This window comes from Chenopodium quinoa, unplaced genomic scaffold (assembly GCF_001683475.1).
Source record: "Chenopodium quinoa cultivar QQ74 unplaced genomic scaffold, ASM168347v1, whole genome shotgun sequence".
In the NCBI taxonomy this organism is placed as follows: domain Eukaryota; kingdom Viridiplantae; phylum Streptophyta; class Magnoliopsida; order Caryophyllales; family Amaranthaceae; genus Chenopodium; species Chenopodium quinoa.
This window is the reverse complement of record NW_018743347.1, coordinates 1-22,681: the sequence shown is the minus strand read 5'-3', so window position 1 is coordinate 22,681 and position 22,681 is coordinate 1. Positions and strand designations below refer to the sequence as shown.

The following is a 22,681-nucleotide window of genomic DNA, read 5'->3' as shown; positions in this document are numbered from 1 at the left end:
GGCGGGTAATTGTGGGTTACCTTCTTATCAACAATGATTGGGCTCATGACCCGTATTTTATAAGAGCACTTGTAGACTTTCTTTCTATTCGAAACAAATTCTAACACGGCTTTATTTTCAGGGATGTCAGTGTGGCAGGTCAAGTAAAAGACCCGCTCTAACGGGTAGGGATGGGTCTTTGTTTAGTGGGTGGGGGAGCGGGATCAACAGTTATTACGTGCAATATGGTGGCAACTATTTTTTAAATGCACCACATCTATAATTTGAACATTTAATAAATAAATAAATAAATAAAACTGAACATTTAGTACCTTCTACAATGGCAAATGTGGCAATAAGACTCCCTAACCTTCTCCAAAAACGTCATTCTTCATTTCTCCATGAATGATGCTCTTGGTAAGTTTCCTAGTTGTTGCATGTCAATTGTACCTTCTTGTGTTTAATGCTCACATGTATTCATTTTAAGGGAAAATTTAGTATATGAGTAAAAATTAAGCAATTTTCAAACTGCATATAAATTAGGGCATTCTTATTACTAGTTCTTTAGATTTAATTATGTAAAATAATCATGCTTGTGCAAACCATGAGGGAAAAGATTGAGTTTATGCATCATTTAGAACAAATAATAGATAATAAAAGCATCTATCTTCAATAGTATACACATGTATAAAATTTATCTACTTTAGATGTATATTATATAATCCTATTTTATTGATTAATTGTAAAAAAAAAATAGAATTACAGGTAAGATAATAGATGATGTATGGAGTAATTTTAATTGTAAAACATACATATTTTTATTGTATTTATTTATTTGTTTATAGATTAAAAAGATTAAAATTTAATATACATAATGTGCCATGTCATCATTTTTCGGTGATAATTTGGCCGGAAAATTGAATTTGTACTTAATTTCACGTATTTAAAAACTAATGGGGTTAAAAATTTAAAATGTCACATTGTAAAGTTAAGGGGGTTAATTACACTATGAATCTAAGTTAGGGGGTCATATTGCCACATTTGCCAATCTGCAATAATTATGGTAGTTGGGGATAAAGAAGAGAGAGAAACATAATAATACAAAATTGCCCATGTGATAAACATAAACTAAAGAATAAGTGTGAAAAAAATATGGGTGTGTTAGTTATTTGTACTATGAACACAAAAAAAATTTGTCGAAAAATGAAAATGGTACAATATTTGTGAAACTTCTCGAAAAGGCAAGTGGTCTAATATTAAAAAGAAAAAAAAAAAAAAAACAAAGGCAGGATTTCCAATGGTCTTTTGTTTGTTTTATCTAGTTTTGTTCTTGTTCTGTTTTTTTATTTGGGAATGGGTTTAGGGGAAGACTCAAGTGTGGAATCTATTGTTTTGCATCATTTAGGGGAGGATGACTGTGATGTTGAGGAAATGTTTGAGAAAACCAGTAGTCCAATGGATCGGAGGCTATGGAATATGCAGTATCCCTCAAGGAAGCTGGTAACTCTCTGTTAAAAGAAACCATTTTAGCAATGCTTTGGCCAAGGCCATCAAATGTTTCTGTGTCACTTTATGCTCTATGACTGATGATGTTCATATGAGATATGAGGGATATGGTAATCGAGTTCAAGGCACTGACAATTTCCATTTAACTCAACATTGCAGCTTGTGTGCCATCAAGCTTAATGATTTTTAGACAGTACCATGATTTCATGATCTCTGGTTTTAGTAGTTGATGGGGGAAGGCGCAAATGGAGTTGGGGGCTTTAAAGAAGGCCTATGAAGATCTCAAGAAAGAAGGGAGATAGAGCCAATCAATACTGAATTACTGATTGGAATTTTTTCAATCAAGAGATCTGAGTTTGAATTGAGCTATATCACTTTCCATTATAAGGTTGTCTTAATCTCATCCAAGTATCCATGGTACAACCAATGCTATATTTTTCTCAGATGCTTATTTAAAGATCTGTCTAATGAGCAAATTAACATAGAACTGCCTCGTCCTGTGACCTGTGGGCGTTATGTTCTTAATGCCCCTTTGGAATTATAAGGGTGTAATTTAGAGTAATATGGGAAACTTATAATTTCATCTTACTTAAAATTGAAAAATGTTTGATTATGTTTGGACTTAGTTAAATGAAGATGCTCCCTATATTTTATTGGGAGGGAAGGACGGATTTGTATATAAATGATGCTGGGCTCGTTTTGGGAGCTGGGGTTTAGGGATTGGAAGGGGAAGGGGATTGGTGGCTGGGGAAGGAGGAGAGAGAGGGGTAGGGGTGAAGTGGGGCCCACAAACGGCAAAACTAACAGCTTCCGTCAACTGGTAGCGAATTTTAAAATATGTGATTTTTAGTGGTAGTAAAATAAAAAAAATATGAGCGGTAGCAAAAATGAATACCGAGTGTTTTTGTGGTACCAAAAGTCAAAATTTCCTTATAATAACAATAGGAGAGAGAATTAATAACATATTTGTACAAGTGGGTTGTGGGGTACTGGGGTTAATGGGAGAGATATAATAAAATTGTAGTAGGCTTAACTCCTTGCTAGATAGGAAGTGTTGCCATTATTACTAAACGGAGGATGTATATTATTAAAATAATATAATATGAATTTTCCTGAATTTATTTTGGCATTAAATAAAGTTTTTCTACATGCACTGCGTTTTCTTAAAATTGTGTAATTTTAAGGCTTATTAATTTTACTTTTTTTGGCTAGGGAATATTAAAATCTATATTTTTTATACTACTGCAATTTTACAGGAAGCATTTCCTTCTGGTGCCTTATGGTCTATTAAACAAGCATTTTGAGAAATTGACACAGTGTGATATGCATCTTAATTTCTGAGCCGGTAACCAGAAATTAATAAGTCTAGATCCTCCAAACTTCGATTTGCAGCCTTCTGTTTTTGACGACTCAAATGAATCTAAAAGTCATAGCTTGGATCAAATATAAACTAGCAGAGGACCTAGCATCTCAATCTTTGAAGATGTCGGAATACCTTTATCCTAATAATCATCTCTCTCAGTCAAACAAGTTATGGAACATCTGAGACTCTGTCTTGTGAAGCTACTTCTCCAAGCTCAGGTATCCTTTTTATCACCATGTCTGCTATGATTTAGACACCATTGATGTTGTTGTGTTTGTCCTAGACTTCTGTATTTGGAGATGGTGTCTGAAATTTGGCATGGATTCCTCAACAATTTTCTTGTTAGAATTTCTGTTTTCTTTCTTTGTACATCCTTATGTTGAATTTATTGTAGGATCTGTCAATATATCATACCAGAAGAGATTTTTATATATTTTATATTTTTTCCGGGGGGGGGGGGAGGATTGGAGGATGCCGAGACTTAGTATGTCTATTACGATTACTTTCATATAAGTTTACTAGCAATAATATCAAATATGATTTGGCCTGAACCGACCTGAAGCATACCCTATCATGACCTGAATTTTGTACCAACAAAAAAAACCTCTTTGCCACCTCTAAAGCAATTTGTGGTCATGCTTCTTGTTTTATAAATGTTCATTACCATAAAAATCCTATGCTTTAATGGGGGTAGGGGTGTAGGGCCGTAGGGGGGTGACTGCCGACACTTAATATGTCTAATACGTTTTATTTAACATAGTAAGATTGTTGGCAATAGAATTAAATATGATTTGGCCCAAACTGACCTGATTCAGTTGAACATACCCAAACATGACTTGACATGGCCTGAATTGTACCACGTCTGAACAACCCATTTCCCACCTCTAGATGTATATCTGGTGAGCAATATATGGCCATGCTTCCTCTTTAAATGTTCATTATCTTAAGAATCCTTTGTTTTAAATTTTGGAAGGGCAGAACTATTTTATGTCTCAGTCTATCTCAGCCTCAGCATTCACTTGCTAGCTACCTAGGTGCCCGTGGTGTTGAGATATAATTCATCATGTTTATGATATCAATGGTCATCAATAATCTTGGACATTGGCTTTTAATTTACATTTGTTTAAATTTCCTTCTGATCACCAAGTATTCATTTAGTGATGGATGTGTGCGTAATGAAAGTTAGTTCGAGTAGCCAATCAGGAAAACCAAAGGAATTAAAAAGCGTTGAACAGTGAATTATGCATGAGTGACCCAGTGAATCATATTGGAAATTGCCTTACGAAACAGAGGAGTTCTGAGGTTTCTAAATTCACATAAGAAGGATCCAAGTCCCAAAATAAAACGATCGAGGAATTTACCCAGCACCCGACCATGTTCTGATGAAAATTCCTCATGTTAGAGACTCAAAGGTCAACTCTTGGTACTCCCTCATTCAGAAAGATGGTGCTTCTGTTCAGAGTTCTGATGTGACTGAAGAAAGTGTGGATGGAAAAGCCAATAACCATGAACCTTAGTTATTGGATCAGAATACAACTAATGAGGGTGACAACTACAGCTGGGGGAGATGGCGGCAATCAGACACCAAGCATGCCAATAATTGATCTTTTGGGGATATGCTCCTCCATCTTCCGCGGTTTGCTTCACTATCAAAGTTCTTGTTTGACATTTGTAAAGATGGGGATAATCAAAGGCGCGATAGAAAAATGAGAAGTTTACTCTTATACTATCATTGTTTACGGGTATTGCAGATTTTCTCAAGGGGTTTGATATATGAAGTGATTGACTGTGATGACTTTTGGAGACTGAATTCCAAACTGCACCTTGTAAATTGGTAGGATTCAAAATTTTGGGTTGATGATGAATCCCATTATATAATTATATAAAGATGAACCACAGATGGGATAAGCTATAGTTTTTTTTTTTAAGTATCTTGTCTGCAAATATTAATGTAGTTTATCTTAGAACTTTTATTCTTTGAATCCCAACTGTGACTTGTTTAATGACATTAAAAGTTCTGAAATATCATGCTAGTTTTCTCTCTTGATTGTGTCATTTTCATTCCTTAATTTATAAGAAAAAAACATTAGGAAGTCCATGTGAGAGAAACAGGAATTTGTGTCCAAAATATCTGCCAAACGCAGCGAGCATTACGCATAAAATCCTCGAAAATTTATTCTTTTTCGTCTAAAGTCTGAAAACTTGGTTTTATTGGGCTACCATACCAACGAGGAAGTCTAAAGGCCTCACAATGCTGCACAAGCAAGTGCATCACAATGACATCTTCGTAGGGTGTAGGTATTAGTACGACCCTACACTAGGATGTAGGTATTAATAATTAGGACAGGTCAGTGCAAAAGTAAAGTAGGCCATTAATAGGGCGAGAATGCTTTTATTCTCTGCTTCTTATCAAGATTGTTTAGGATAGTATATGAACATTGTTGACGTTATTTTACAAAAGTCAAAGGTATATGTGCATCATTGAAGCATAAAATGAACATACAGGGAACCTCTTTTTAATTTCATATACTAGAAGTAGAAAAAGTAGATTGTTGCTAGCATTATTATTGTCAAATTGAGTGCATAAGTAGGAAGCTCAATGAGTCAAGCTTTAGCATAAAATTAACAGATATGTTTAGAAGCATAAATTTTAAGGTCTCAACTTGCTGCACATTGATCCGGGGATAGAAAATTCAGGTACAATTTTACAGACATATTTCTTTTGAGAATAAAAACCCCATGCGTAAACAACAGTAGTTCCATGTTTAACTTCTCCAGAAGTAGCTTAGCTCACATAAGAAAAAGTCAGCTCTATACTTAAATCTCAAGCAACACAATGATCTGTCTGAACCAAAAAATAAATCAGGCTTGCTACTAGTGTTGCAGACATCAGAGGGTATGCATCTAGTGGATCAATTCATTTATCGACCCCCTTCACCTACCTGCAAACTGCGTAATTGTATACATGATAAGAAAATAATCAGATAATAACGGAAATATATCTATAACAAACTTATGTATAACAAAAATATATCTTTACATTGTAAGACAGCAAGCAAGAACGACATCTGATATTAAATTGGTAGTTCATTGTATTTAGGTGATATTAACTACTTGTATGTTTGATTGCTAAAGTCTATCCTTGATACAGAGAGTAATTATATAGCATATCTTAAAATCTATCAAGTTAATCATGTTTACAAAATATGAATAGCTGCTAACAAGATTCGATGAGGGAGTTGTGTTATATTATCTAGAAGGCTTAGCTGAAGCTGAGGATACACACATAGGTTCATACATTTCTCTGCCTCACATTGACCCCCAATGCCCACTACATTCTACAATTTTGACAGATTTTTTTGCCAACAGAACAGCAGTGAAGCAATAGCCATAATACTCCAACTACAATTAGACAAAATACATCAATAACATCAACCTGCATTGACTTTTCTGCAAAGACTAATCTACACCCAGAGAGTTGGAACACAAACTCAGAGACATGAATCTTAGTACTCATAAACAATAGTAAAATACAATACAATAAGACATAACACATCAATTGGGAACTTTTCTGCAAAAACTAATCTACACGCAGAGAGTTGAATGCAGACTCATAGACATAAATCCAGTACTCCGTATGCATAATTTTATTTTAAACCTGTACATAACAAAATAATTTGATGGACGTTTCATAGAGATGAGAACATGGAGTGAAAATTCAGAATAAGATTATGAGATTTTTCAAGAAATGACGCAACTACAAAGAGAAAAAATATCAACTGAAACAGGAAACAAGAAAAGGAATAAGTAACAAGTGATGTACCGATAGTTGTCCAACCTTTTAGTTTCAGCAATGACAATGAATGTAATTATTATACGAGACTTCCAAAAGGAATTAGAAAGAAAATATTAAATGTTATAAGAATCATACAACATAATGTATGTGTAAAGACATTTAGTTTAATCTATGTGTCAATTAACAGTTATTTACAATGCCTTTTCACAGTAGTTTGTTGCATATTCCGCAAAAGTACGCCTAGTCCAAAAGTTCAATTACCCATCATCACCAATAAACCAAAGAAATAATGCCAAATTACGCACTTCTAGTCCACTACAACTCATGTAACAAGGAGTATCAAAAATTCCAAACATACAAATTAACTCATAAATGACATGCTTAATACCCAATACCAAAACACACTCTACACCCATCACATACACAATACCACTCAACAACCATCACGTGTGCAACACCTATCACATACTCACATCGTCAAGACACACAAGCAATAATACGAACCCTTTGCCCACACACCTCAAACACTATTCACACACAATGTAACCTAAAACAACCACTAACTAGAGTCACAAAATGTCTAAAAAAAACCCGAAAACACCACACCAAAATAGCCCCCAAATCGATATCAAATGCTTACCAGGAACAGGAAATCAATATTGAGATCCACAACTTGAAAATCTTTTAAGAACATCTGAAAATGACTCTGTATATCCCTGTTAAATTAAAAAGTGTTAAACAAAAATTTTAAACAACATAAAAGATGTACATTAGAAATAACAAAATATTAAATTCTTACCAACTAGAATTTTTTGCATAATCACACAGGGCGTCATAAAGTGTTGTATATATTGAAGGAAACACTTTTGTAATTAGACTTTCTCTTTCCTCAAGAGTCAAACCACCCTATAAAAGATAAAGATAAAAAAATTAGCAGCATGCAATAATTAATTAATATTTTCGTAAATAAAATAGAAAGAAAGTCATTACCTTTTTCCCGCGTATAGTATCATATTGATAGTCATTAGCATGGGAAAACACTGCATGAATAAAATTAATGACACGAAATGGTTTAACATAAAAGTCATGTCTTGTAGTTTAGATGCTGACAATAACAAGTCATTTGAGACTTCAATCCTCCAATTTTGAGTCCTAAAATTCGGAGTCATTTTATTATTGAAAGCCTTCTCATTGATTAACCTTTCTTTAATAGCCTCTTCAAGAGACTGGATGAATGAAACCCGATGATTTATCGACCAGATAAACGGGTGATCAATCAACAACATTGGATGAATGTTATCACATCTGTTAGAAATAAAAACATAAAATTTTTAATCATACAAGTATACCTATTTATTAAAAAAAAAAAAAAAACTTTATAAGTAATGTACAGTTGCAGATAACAAGCTTTTTAATAGTTACATAAACAAAATATACAAAGTATAATATTAGCATAAACTGAACTTATAATGAATAAAAAGAATATAAAAACAGATTTAAGGGAAATTTACTTACATTTTCCTGACTCTTAAGCTGTTTAAAAAAATGACCTAATTCTGAAGGCAGTTCATAAGATAGCTCAAATTCTTTACGCCAAGTTTCCAAATCTGGTCTTGATCTTGGTCTTATCAAAGTAATGACTCCTTCAATAATGGACAACAAATCAGACACTTCTTTTTGCGCTTGACTGAATGTAAATTTTTCTTGAGAAATATGCAATATTTTGGCTTCTCCCTCCTCAGTAACGTAGAGTGATTTTTCCAGATCACTACAGACTTTTTGATCTGAATATATGGCAAGCATGCCACATATTACGCCTCTACAATACAATAATATATTATTAAATTTCATTCATAAAATAAAAATATAATAAATTAACAAAGTAAATTTTTTACCGAAATATTGATAGAAAGTCGTCTTTGATATATTCCCACCATTTTTTACAAGTTTGAGCCATTGCTTCCGATTTGAAATCTTCAAGCTTCAATTCAAAGAACACTTTTACTGGACGGACCGGCTCAACAATTGCTACCCTACTGGAAAGGGAGTGGAAATACATTGAAAATTCAATTTTCAATAGGCATGAGTTTTTCTTAAGCCTAATTGAGACATCTGAAGTAGAATTCTCGCCAATTTTGATATACGACTTGGGAAAAGAACTCCCGCCTATCTTCATTACACCAAGATATGAAAATTCATCAAGCTGGGTCATTTCAAAGTATATCACACCATCCTCTGTAAACTGTAAATATATATTTATCAATACAGAATAGAGAAAATTGTTTAACAAATAAAACGATACATATTGTTCTAGACAACTCTTGATCCTTGTGCAATAACACTGAATCTAGACAACATATGTTCTTTAACTGCTCTTGCAATCATTATTGTTTTACTGTTCTATAGAAAATGGCTTAAAATCTCTACTAACTTTGCTTATGTTGAAGATTGTAACAGATAGCTTATTTCAAATTGATATATTAAAGATGTCTCGCTGGTTTAGTATACTATATTTGGCAGCAAAGAAACAAAGCTATGTAGACTTTTCATCATGATGATCATACACATGTAACTAGTCCTCCGAAACAAAATATGCATTATAGAATTTACAGATTTCTTCCAGGAACTAGTAGTGATGAGCTAATGATGTTAAATGGTTGAGAACTGTATTTAAACATGTAGTCTTTTAACTCTTAGTGTTTGTTACGCTTAGGTCTTGAATGTAATGGCTAATCAGTGACCTAATAATATTTTTTGTTCTTTCCAAATAAAAAAAATCATAAAATTAACGAAAAGTTGAGAAGAGATTACCTTCATCATTTTTTGGGAAGAGGCATCCACACCCAAAGATGAGGGATCCAAGGTCAAAGAAGGGATCGCCAAAGTCGAAGCGGACGCAACCAAGGTCGAAGTGGATGCAGCCTTGGTCGGAGTGGATGCAACCTTGTCTGTCGGGTGGATGCAGCCTTGAGTGGAAGAGGTGGCAGCCTTGGTGGAAGAGGAGGCAGGAGCCTTGGTGGAAGAGGAGGCAGCACGCTCATCATCCAAAAATTTACTAGCTCTTTCCACTGCAATTCTATCCAAATCTGGTTGAACTTTCGATTGTAGTCTTTTTATCCATTTGAGACAGTTTTTGAATGCTTCATCATCTACACAGACTGCACCCTTCTGATCATGCACATATTTATAAAGGAGATATGCTTCCAAAATATTATTTTGCTTTCTGTTGGCATAACTGCAAGGCATTTTAAAAAATTTAATTAATGTCAACGTGATTAAAGATGACTAACTATTGTCTACTGTATTGTCTGTATAGAATCAATTCAAATAAATATCTTGTAACAGTTACATCATCCTGATAATTTATCAAAAATCCTTAGAAAGGAAGATAATAGACTTACGCAAACATAAACCATTCACCAAGTGCCAAAGTCGTTTTATGTCCAAATTCTTCGAGTCGTTTTTGCAAAGCCAATACCTCTGATCATACAAAATTAAATGAAAACATTAAGATAAATGAAGTACAAAATAATACAAATTTACAATACAAATAACACAAATATGCTTTCCAAATTTCTGGATAAGTCTTGATTTAAACAGTTTAACCTAGTCAATATTTGTTAGCTTTCTTTATCTCTCAAGTTGTATATTTCAAGATTAATATTCGCTTGCATTTCTCTATTGTTTCCTTAGGAAACTGAAAATGTTGTATTTATCTTTTCCAAGCTTTCTTTCCCTAAGCCTTAAAGCCACTCACTTGTAAAAAGAAAATAATCAAAAGCTTTCCAAATCTTACCGATCCTAGTAGAAAATAAGAATTAAAGCAAACAATAGACCATACTACATCAAACCATTTCATTGGAGGAAAATAAACTTACCTTCAAACCGTTTCAAACCTACAAGTGCATGCACTTTCATAGAATAGACTTTTAAATTTTTCAACCACTCATCATCAAGAGAAATGATAAAATCCAAGCACTCTTGTAATCTTTCTTGCTCCCACAAAGCTGAAATCTTCTTTGTTATTTCATCCTCTGAAATTTTATCCTTTGAATTCTTTTTCTTTTGCTGCCGTTTCTTCTTTGTAGCACCTTGAGTCATTTTCTTCACTCTGATTACAAGGCAAGTCATTGATAAGAAGCTAAAAAATTGACATCGCTTTACCACTCTTAACTAAACTCAAGTTATGAAAGCTACTACAACACTAACATGACTAAATCAGCCCATATAACTCAAACAAGACATAGGAAGAACAATCTTTTATATTAACAACACCACACAGGGATCAAGTGATCAACAGCAGCCCCGCTGAGATAGAACCAAGACAGCAGACCACAGGAATTTCAAGAAGGCATGAAACCTAGCACACAATTCCAAATCAAGAAATTCTTGAGCCTAGATTGAATAACTTTTCAAGATCTACAACTTTCATGAAGGAACTATGGGCTAGAAACGTCTGCAGGTCTATTATTATGGGACGAACAGAACTGCAGCTGCAGGGCAATTGCAAAATAAAAGCAGTAGCAATACAACAGGCAGCAGCAGGATTATATAACAGGCAACAACAATTTCAGCAGCAGGTAAACAGAATAATAGAATATAGCAGCAACTAGACAACAAAATTATAGCAGAAGTAATAAGTTACTAACATTCAAGCAACAATACTACTTCGTTAACAATAACATTATTTCAACCTTTTCTACATGTAATGTCAGCAACACTCACATACAACAATAACATTATTTCAACCTTTATAAGCAAAAAGGCAAGACATCCAAGAGTAAATAAATTTATGCTGTCCCAAACATGAGCTTCACGTGGAGATCGATTCTAAGTGCTAGGGAGGTAATTGAGAAGGGTGCCATAAAGACTATTGGTGGGGGAAGTAGTGTCGGTGCCTAATCTCCTAAAGTTCCGGATTCTGTCACAAAAGAAGGATGGTAGTGATGTTCCAATGTATGTCAAAGATCTGTGGGAAAATCAGAGCTGGAATTGGACTACTCTCTCTGAGTTATTCTCTCAGCGGGAAATTGATGGAATTTGTAGTATTCCAGTACCTCTGTTTGATGAGGAAGATGTTTGGTCATGGCATCACTCGAAAGATGGGCGTTACAGCGTAAAGAGTGCTTACAACCTCTTGGTCGAAGAAGAGGTAAAGGATAAGGCAACCTCGTCAAATGGGCATGTAGTTTTTAATTGGAAGAGTATTTGGCATGCCCGTATTCCACCAAAGATCAAATTATTTGTGTGGAGAAGTGTGAGGGAGGGACTGCCTGTTATGAGCCGGTTGATGGCTAGGGGTATGAATGTAGATCAACGTTGCCCTATGTGTGGGGAGGGAGAGGAAACTACTGCTCATACGCTTCTCTTCTGCCTGCAGCATCCTCTATTTGGAGACATTCTGCCTTGCGGCTTGACACAAGGGCATTTGATGCTGATGGGTTTCGAGGTTGATGCAATCTGATGTATGGAAAGATCAAGGAGACGAATTGGTGGGATATTTGGTGCCTGGCGTGGGGAATCTGGTTGAAACGCAATGCATGGGTCTTTGATAAAAGAGAGAAGAGGGAGGCTGACATTCTTTACAAGACAATGTGCTTGGTGGGAGAGTTTGAAGAAGCTAATGCGAATGCTGATATGGGGATGCAAGTGCAGTATTTCAGCTCTAGATGGAAGCCTCCTGCTGCTGGTCTGTATAAGCTAAACACAGACGCAGCCTTCCAAGGTCAGTGGCTGGGAATTGGTGGGATATTGAGAAATGAGGAGGGGACTGCTGTGGTAGCCTTTTGTTCGAAAGAGAATGGGAAGGTAGATGTTGCTGTTGGTGAAGCGATTGGTATGAGATCCAGCCTAAAGATAGCCATGGAAGCGGGCTTTAGGAACTTTATCCTGGAAACTGATAACATTAAGTTGTTCCACCATCTGAAAAAGGGCTCCATATCTCCTTGCTCTTTTGGCAATTTGGTGAGGGATATTCTGATGCTTGCTAGAAGCTGTCAGAGTTGTGTTTTTTCTTTTGTTAGAAGGTCGGGTAATATTGTTGCCCATAGCTTAGCAAAGTTGAGTTTCAATTTTAGTGAATATCGTGTTTGGCTTGAAGAGTACCCAACTGAAATTCAGGGGGCTTTATGTCACGATATTGAAAACTTGGTGAAATAATAAATTGAGCTAAGATGCGTTTTTTCGTCAAAAAAAAAGAGTAAATAAATTTATACTCCATATATACCCAAAAAATCAGAGCCTTCAAATATGGCAAGTTTCACAAACCAAAAAACGGCAAATTTCACAAATCAGGCAAGTTTTTATTCAACGTTTAAAACCAAAAAAACGGCAAGTTTCACAAATTACTCAAATTTCAAAACCAAAATATGGCAAGTTTCACAAATTATCTACATCAAGATCAACAGGGTAAGTGGGTAACCAAAGCATAAAAGGCAAATATCAAGCTCAAACCAGAAAACCCCCGCATGTTCTTCAAAACCCAAAACAGAGGAAAAAAAAAACAACCTTATTTAAACAATATTAAGAATCAGAATAACAAACTACTCAACGTTTAAAACCAAAAATACGGCAAATTCACACATTACTCAAATTTCAAAACCAAAATATGACAAGTTTCACAAATTATCTACATCAAGATCAACAGGGTAAGTGGGTAACCAGAGCATAAAAGGCAAATATCAAGTTCAAACCAGAAAACCCCCGCATGTTCTTCATAAACCCAGAACAGAGGAAAAAAAAAAAACCTTATTTAAACAATACGGAGTATAAAGCAACAGTAGATGAACGAAATTCCAGAGAAATACAAAATAAGATATTTTACCATGTAAAATCAACTTGATCAAACTCAAAAACCCTAGAATGAGAGAATATGAAGCAAATAAAAGCAACCCACAAATTAAAAAAAAAAAAAAAACACATATCATACAGACATACACCATACTAACAAAAACAAGCTCATTAAACTTAGAAACAACAAAAAAGAAAGAAATTACCTCACAAGAAAAATATGATGACCCAAATGAGGAGAGAGAAAAAGGTTTTGAAATTTGACTACTAAAAATGGCAAAGAAAAATAAAAGAAGAAGACAGAGTTTTCATGAAAATGGAGGGTTTTTTTTTACTTTTTTGTGGAAATGGAGTTTTAACATGTAGAATTGGTAGGATTGTAGGAAGAACCGAAGAAGTAAAACCTATGAAATGATGGAGAGAGTTGGGCAGCAGAAATTACAACGCCAATAGCCCAATATTACCACCATTGTCAGTTCGTCCACTGCCCATGAACTCTAGTGACTAGTCGTTTCACATAATTATAATTGTACTGTGGAGGACTACGTAATACTCCGTAACATGTTTTTTTTTTCTCTTTCTTTTATATTTGTCTATGGAGTATGTGTATTTAAACATCAATTTATTTTTTGGTAAGTATACGTGTTTTAAAATTACATATACAATTGATAAAAGTTGACACGACACGAATTAAATAAGAAAAAAAATGATTATTGTTAAGGGTTTTTAATACATGTAATTAAACGGGTCAACATGATATGACACATTTAATTAAAACAGATCAGTATTGATATTCTCTAACAATATGTTAACCCGACTCAACCCATCTAATATAAAAACCCTATAATTTATATAATTATTGATATATTATATAGAATAAGGCTAATATTTTTCATACAACACGATACGAACCGGACACGAAAAAGTGAGTTAGTGTTAAATGTATTCAACACTTTTAATCAATCAGATTAACACGTCCTCAACTTGTTTAATTTCCGACACAAACAGACACGACATGATTGCCAGCCCTAGCTACATATAGTGCTTGTTTGGTTGCGTTGGAAATTAAATAATCATGCTAATTTACATTTCTTAAGAAATAATTTCTTTCATATATTTTATTTTATAAGAATTTGATGGTAATTTATATTTCTTAAGAAATAATTTCTTTCATATATTTTATTTCATAAGAATTTGATAAACTTGTTTGGTTGACATATGATAATTTGCATTTTTTGTAAATTGTGAATGACTTAGGGTAAGTTAGGTACAAAGTAATTACTATTAAAAAAAGGGGGGGAGGTGGAGTAATTAACTTCCTATGATTGGTAGGACCTCAAAATTTCCAAAAAGCTACAATTAGCCTATTTGTACGGAGTATATTTCATGCTAAACAAGCAACAAGATATCTAAGCATTTTATAGGAATTTCTCTTGCCTATATTAAACAAGTACAACCAAACAGCTCATATCATTTTCTTAAATTTGTTTCTTTTACAAAAAAAAAAAAAAAAAAAAATGCTTATTTCATTCCGCCAATGTTGGAATTGCATATGATCGTAAGGTCTTTATAAAGTTATTTGGTTATCGATGTGAGAAGTAATTTTTCATGAAAAATTCTATCTACCTAAGGGATTAGGTAATTGAATTCCTACCTTTTGTAATTTTTTTTCACTTATGTCATTTCCTCTTCGTTTTTTTTCAATCAAACAACTCCCCCTAATTACAATTTTAAGGAATTTCTATTTCTCATTTTTTTTATCTACAAAACGAAAAACTAATACCCCATACTATGTACTCTGCGATTAAATTAAAAGGTTAATGTACAACAAATAAATGGAGAATCCATCCTTTCTCCTCTCTATTTGTGGGTTTAGCCTCTATATGCAGGGACCAATCTGGAGATTGGGTCTTAAAGATAGTCTCCCACATCTGTTGTTGTGTTAACCCACTACAAGTTGAAATTCTTGCAATTTTATCAGCTTTTTTCTTAATTAAACAAAAATGATGAACCCATGTCACAATTTAGTCAGATTGTCACAATTAGAGCAAGATCAACTCTAATTCTATCTAGAATTTGTAACCTCCCAAATTAGAAACTTTTGAATGCTTGTTATGTACTATGTATTAAACAGAAGTTCTACTTAATCTGATGCTGAAACTGGAAACAACATTGTTTTAACTGCTCTAATGGCATGTATATCTAATTTGCTGTATGTTTAATATAGTAATTTGAGAATCACCATCTAGTTCGACACTGGTCAAGTACCAAGCACTGACTTAGAGCATTTCATTAATTTAAGTCAAGTTCTGCGAAGGATAGAAGACCTTAGGGGAAAGAACCCATACAAACTTTCTCGGAGCACTTACTAGTGTCCCACCTAGCCACTAAATGGGCAACCGTATAATTAATTATATGCTCTTTTTACATGAGAAAATATACAAGTATTAAAAGACATAACTATTCTACGTACATCATCGTAAATAAGCCTTATAGGAGACCATCTAGCAGCAGACCCTCTAATGGTGTTGATTACCCTTCCCCTACTCCCTTTTGACTCCTGATCATACACTTTCGTAACCCAATCTCTTAGCCATTTGACACCCTAACAGCAGCCACCTCCGCCAATTCCACATTCCAGTCCATAGGAGTCTTCTTATCCGCAGCCCATAATATGCGGCCAAAGTGATCCCTCGCAACAGCACCTAGACCACCACTTGTGCCAGCACCAAAGTGAGCGTCAACATTTATTTTAATTATACCTTCAGGTGGGCAGCTCCATGTAGCATCTTTTTCAAGTGGGTATTGAATACTCTAGTCTCATACAGCGAGTAATCACAAACAAGCTTCAAAAAACTAGCAGCAATAATACCCATATTCAGCGATATTCCTTCAAACAGGAGCTTATTTCTGCAAACCAAATAATAGACCAAGTTGTAGCCAAGATGGTACAGTAATAAAATAATCAAACACAAGATCAACAAATAAAGTTCGTTAAAAGACCAACTATCAATTAAACCGACTCAAAATAGTAACAAACAACCAAACTATCTTCATTAAAATTGCTACTCCATAATTTCCAATTTTCACTCAGCAATACTCACAATTTCAGCACAAACCCACAAATTCTTTTTTGTTTTTTTTTTTTTAAGAAAAAAACCCCATAATAAACTTAATAAAGTACAGGAGAAAAATCACAATTAAAATAATAGTAAAATTAAATTGATTTTTAGATAACAAAAAGGCCACTTAAATTTGAGGGAAAGAAAAGGAGAAAACATGTCTCACAATTTAAGGTGTTGTATTTCTTGCTTTCATATTCACTGTCCTTGTTCCGTCTTTTTCTTAGACGTTGTTGCGGCTCCTCCTGATCGCGCCCACAGGTCAGCCACCGTTGCTTTGTCCTCTTTCCATTGTTGCGGTTGTCGATGATGTGTTGCTGTCGAGACATAAAATTAAAAGAATTTGAGGATGATTAGATTAAAGATTTTTCTACAACACTCAATACCCATGGTGTTATAACTTTCAATATTTTCTACAACACTCAAATGCCCATCAAGGGTTTATTTTCATAACCTTTTGTATCCTATGTTACTACCTTAAATTGCCAAGAAGTATAGTTTACCAGATCAAATCTTTTTTACCAAAGAGACATCATATCACAGTGTTGGTGGTCCAACAAGCAAAGATGAAATTCAAAATTCAAACCGATCATTTAAAAAACGTACCAAAATTCAGAAAACCAAAGTAAAATTACAGAAAGAAACTGTCAAAAGGCCGTATAAGATCGAAACAAAGGGAAAAAAAGTAAGGCAAATAAATAGGAAACAGTTAAATACGATTGATTGCAGAAGAACATACCTGATTTGGGTTTGATATCTTCAAAGGTAACACCAAATTGTACCCGATCAAGGTCTATACAGCTCAATTTCTGTATCAAATTCGAAAAAACAAGATCAACAAACACGCATACAAAGCAAAAACTCCAGTGAACCATAAAAATATTATAACAAATTGAATAAAAAAAAAAACCGCCTTTCTGTCGCAGCCAATGAAAGGGGTGGCCCAAACAACCGTCGTAGGGAGGCGTTCTCTAGGATGACTGGATGAGTGACTACCCTAAAACCTCCGAACTTTCTCTGAGGAGAGAGAGAGAGATTGAAGGAGAAAGGTAAGGGCTGACCAGCTGAGGAGTAAGAAAGAGTTCAAGGGTAATAAAGCTGAGAACATTTCATTTCTGTAATAGAAACCACAAACACTGTTCCTAAGCACAGTCCAGCAAGTTTTGCCTTTTATACTCTCTTCCTCACCCACCCCTCCCCCTCCCCTCTGCTACCCCTTCCCCTGCCACCCCCATTCCCCCCCCCCCCCCCATTCCCTTCCTCTCCCTACTTCCCTCCTTTTCCCTTGGATGTAAGATATTTACACTAATTAATAAATACAAGTAATATATAAGTGGTAGTACTTTATATATAAAGGTTCAATATAGAGATCTCAAAACAATTCTGAATTTGCCTTAACCACAAAATACATTCATATTCTTGTCTCTGTGATTGTCCGCCGTGCCTTTAAGAATAGTCAGGCCTCAGGCCCAAGCTTTCTAATAGCTTCCGCTATCTCCAAATTCCAGAAAATGATTACAATCCTCACACCTGTAGATACAAATAAGAAAACTATAAGGCACAAGATGTTGCTTCAATTCTTTCTTTAACAATTTTTGAAATAATAAGATCAGCACAGTACAGCACAGTGTGATAGTCTCTCTCACTGCATTTCATTGACTGAAAAAAAAAAAAATTTGCTAGTCTGGCTATAAAGTAAACATCATCTTGAGATGGAGGTTACCAAAAAAATGTTGATCACATTTTATATATACATCTTGAGTAGAAACTTCAAGGTGTATGAGGTTGGTGAGCAAGGGACATCGACAGCAATTACGAGTTGCTGGAATTGTTGCAGCTCCGCTACCATGTATACCCCAGAATCTCGGAATTTTTATTTTTTTCGATTGATTGAATTTCATTTTGAGGTCTGTATAAAGAGTATACCTAATTTGCTCAAAATTCCAAACAAACCTGATAAACCATCTAGGATATTGATCTTCAAATCTAAGTCCAATAAGAATCCTAATTAGATTCATGATTAAACACTATTTGAGGTATTATTATTCTATGATTAAAAAAACAAACATCTTAATTAATGAGTTTGAGCAAAGACCCAGGAAAGAAAAAGGCATAATTTTTCAGAAATGAGAATTTTTACATCTTATTTAAGCACAACAAAATTGAAAGAGAGAAAATACATTACAAGTTAATGAGCTTAATCTATATTATAAGTGGAGAAAATATGTTATAGACCTGTTACCCACCTCCACCAAGCCACCATTGTGGGTGTACACAAGGAAGTAAAGTGGAAGAGGGGACAAGAATCAACCACAGCAGTTGGCAACTGCTACTCTTCAGCACATGAAGACAAGGGTCATTAAGGAAACACTTAAGAAAGTGGCAACATGGGTGTGATTTATGAATTGCTAATGTGCTGAAGAAGACAAACACCAATCAATGTTAGGTTAACCTTTTGTAATTGGTAGCTTGAGTATATAAGTATTAGTAAGAAGCCAGTAGAAATTATGTGAATTGTGAGGAAAATTGTTGAGAGAATGGTAACCTCAAGTTACTAAGAGAGTAATACCCTAATGTTATCAAAGAGAGTGATGACCTAGAGCTATTAACCTATCTCTTTGTAACGTTATTAGCCATTATTAATCAAATTTTAAGCTTTCATCTTTATTTATTAGCCTTGTTAAATCAGAAATACAAGCCTGATGATTTAGTCTATAACAAAATCAAGAGAATTGGGATCGAATTGGATCAGAAAGAACCTTAGCTTGTCAGTCATACTTTCACCACTTCCTGCAATCAAATCAAACAAAGAGCTTAATTCAATTCAATTAGAAAAGCTAGTGTTAGAAAAAAAAAAAAAAAAAAGCAGAGAGAAATTACGGCCAATAAACATAAAATTAAGATAAGCATAATTTTTTAACAATCCAAAGCTTTTTAATATGTTAGCTACACAATTTATCACGCTCGATTTTTCGAGTTTTTTTTTTCCTTTTCTTTTTTTTGAGATGAAACACTCGACTTCAAAAACCATTTCTCCTGGTCACTGCAACCAGTGTTAGGGGAAGAGAGACACAAAGAGGGAAGAAGAAAAGGTAACTAACAAAAGTACAACCATGGTACTTCAAACATGTCACCTTTGGTGTGCTCTTGGAGACAACTTGAAACAGACAAGAGAGCTTTCTTTACAGCTTGAAAATTTCCTGCCATATAAATTTCAGGAAAAGAGTTAATAATAATGTAGAAAAGGCATTTAAAACAGAGCTATGAAAAATCATGGACTGGTGACATTTTAGGCTTATATATGTCTTGTGTCATCCAATGCACAGCACTTCTTGATCTTAAACACTATTCCTATAAAGCAGCAAAAAAAAGACATCAAGGAAATCTACTTTGACATTGATCAAAATAGATCATAGTCTCCTCTTCATACTAAGACCCAAATAACTATACTCAGATGGACAGCATATATACATTAGTGTGGAAATATGTAGTACATTCTAGGCATATTACAAAATTCTTAAAAATGCAGAGTAAAGACACGAGATACAATCAATATAACTGGTAATGAAGTGGATTTCTCTAAGTCAGTTTAAGCAATACCATACCACCGACTTCTAGAATCAGCTTTCAGTTTCTGTACCTCTTATCTAACTGGGGCACAACGAAACAAACAATCCAAAATTGAACCAAAATTTATATCAACAAACTTAAAGATCTATCCATGAATTTATTCCACAAATTCAATTCGATTTCAATTTCATGACATTGCAAAACCTAGACTAGTAACCCCAATATCTTTATACCATATACTAATTCAAACATTAATACAAATGTCAATAACAATGGATGATTGATTAATTGAACATAATTCACAAGAAGTAGAATTATTGAACAATGCGACCTCCAATTCACCAATATATAACACAAAACTTAGCAGAATTAGAAATTGTAAAATATCAAATTTAACACTAATTCAACATAATATTACAGCAAGAAATCAATAATGATTGACAAAATAGTACTCACCTCATAAGCAGCGAGAATTTGGATGAAACGTTTCGAATCAGCAGTATCAGTATCCGCAGAAGAAACGAGGTCAGGGTGCGTTTCTTTAGCAAGCTTTCTAAAAGATGCCTTAATCTCCTCATAAGAAAAGTGCTTGACCAAGCCCGTAAAAAATGCACGCCCAAACCCAATTAGTCACTTATAATAATATGAACATTTAATAATAAACAAACTACAAACAAGTTAAAAAAATACAAAATATGAATACAGTAGGAATTACTTACTATCAATACATCACTTTTTAGGAATTACCGCCCCCAATGATTTTTTTTTAAAATTTACCACCCACCTTCAAATCTTCAAAATATCAATTGTTAAAACACGATCGGATTAGGCAAGTGTAACACTTTTTAAAAACACGGAGGGAGTACCACCTTCCACGTCATGTGGGGCCCATCAACGCGTTTTCTTTTCTATTTCCCTCTCGATTCTCCGATTTACACTCTCTGTTCATCACTCTTCCTAATATTCTCTATGAATTTGTGCGAAAAATCCAATTATTGCATTCAAGTATGTGTAATTGCTTTAAAAAAAAAAGTATGTGTAATTAGGATTTTAAAATCCCAAATTGATTGCAAAAACCCTTATTACACATTAATTGGAAGTTTTACCTAAACTAAGAGAGAATTTTTATGAAGAATGAAGAACAGAGAGGGAGAATCGAGGGAAGGGGAGGAAAAAAGAGGGAAAATAGAACAGAAAAATTCGGTTGGTGACCCCAACATGACGTCGTCAATGAAGGTTTGGGCAAAGTAGTGGTGGTAAATTTTGATGTTTTGAGATTTTGTAGGTGATAATTTTTTTTAAAAAAATAAATCATTCGAGGTGGTTATTCTAAAATGTGATGTATTGATGGTGCTATTTTTCAAATTTTCCTTTAGTATTAAAATATGTTTATTAATCCCTCCGTTTCGATTTAGTTGCAACATTAGAATGTTCACCAAATTTTAAAAATGTATAAGGTGGGGCCCAAAAGAGAATTTTTATAAAATAAGTATGGGAATTTATCAATGATAACTTGTGATTTTGACTTATATCTTTGCCACACATCATTAAACTTTTATTATCAATGATACACCCGAATATAATCCTAAATAACTACCGTAAGCATAGAGATAATCATGGCTTTGAAATATAATGGCTTACCGTAAACATCATATTAACCTGACGTTAGTATTCTTAGTAATACACGCTTTAATTAATTGGAAAACAATGAAAACACCTACTGCCCCTCCTATTTACTCTCCATGCAACTTTCCCTCCCACATTTCCTTCCTTTATTTAATAGTGTGTAGCAAAGATGAAAGCATACCAGCAAGGAAATAAGACTTATTTTTAAGCATACCAGCCAGGCTACTACAATTCCAAATATACAACATAGACTAATAACACGAGAGTAGCAATTTAATAAAAGTCTACATTGTCGGATCCAAGGTGAATACATTAAGTACTAATAACATGCCTTAATAAAATCATGATTGCAATTGCTGCTACGATCGCTATTGCAGCTAAAATAAACACATATGACTTTCAACATCAACGCAGCTCTTCACAATTCCAACTTAGACATGAAGCTCGTTCATTGGCCCTCAAGTTGCAACAAACCTATCTGCAGGTAGGCACGCAAAACAACAAATGAGAAGTTCAGAACTTACATAACTTTTTATGCTAAAGGCATAATAGACTTTCCATATCACAAGGTGATAGCTGTAGAAGTCAAACTATACTATGAGAATTCTGGTGCATTTTCTTATACAGGAACCTTACAATGAATAAATGAAGAGCAGTACTAGTATTCCGGAAGATGCTTCACTTAAGGCATTCCTAGATTGAGGGCTTCTTCACTTATTGGAGGCATGACTTTTAAGCTATCAATCAATGGTTTGGCTGCTAGAACTCATACTAAAGCCGTACTACTTCACAACAACTGTTCACAACCTTTTGCTTAGGAGTTGAACACCCATCAGTACTAGCACAGGTTGTGTTCAAATACAACCAGCTAGTATAAGCTTGTTTACACACAGAAAAAAAGGAAGATAGTTCTACCACCCAACCCAACTA

At 34.3% G+C, this 22,681-nt stretch overlaps 1 protein-coding gene and 1 long non-coding RNA gene across 2 annotated transcripts; both read right to left on the bottom strand.

The window, feature by feature from the left end:
* Window positions 1-7,943: 7,943 nt before the first annotated feature.
* On the bottom strand, window positions 7,944-20,807 carry LOC110737979. The gene is made up of 9 exons (XM_021918330.1): window positions 20,582-20,807; window positions 19,690-19,755; window positions 19,315-19,345; window positions 10,523-10,755; window positions 10,046-10,124; window positions 9,456-9,879; window positions 8,540-8,886; window positions 8,160-8,463; window positions 7,944-7,949 (listed from the first exon to the last, which is right to left on the bottom strand). Exons 3-9 carry the CDS (start codon window positions 19,329-19,331, stop codon window positions 7,944-7,946), a joined length of 1,410 nt encoding a protein of 469 aa, XP_021774022.1. The 5' UTR covers window positions 19,332-19,345; window positions 19,690-19,755; window positions 20,582-20,807.
* Window positions 15,699-17,743, bottom strand: LOC110737980. Its single transcript, XR_002514533.1, has 3 exons — window positions 17,295-17,743; window positions 16,722-16,872; window positions 15,699-16,343 (listed from the first exon to the last, which is right to left on the bottom strand). It is a non-coding gene; the product is annotated as an uncharacterized LOC110737980 (long non-coding RNA).
* Window positions 20,808-22,681: the final 1,874 nt, after the last annotated feature.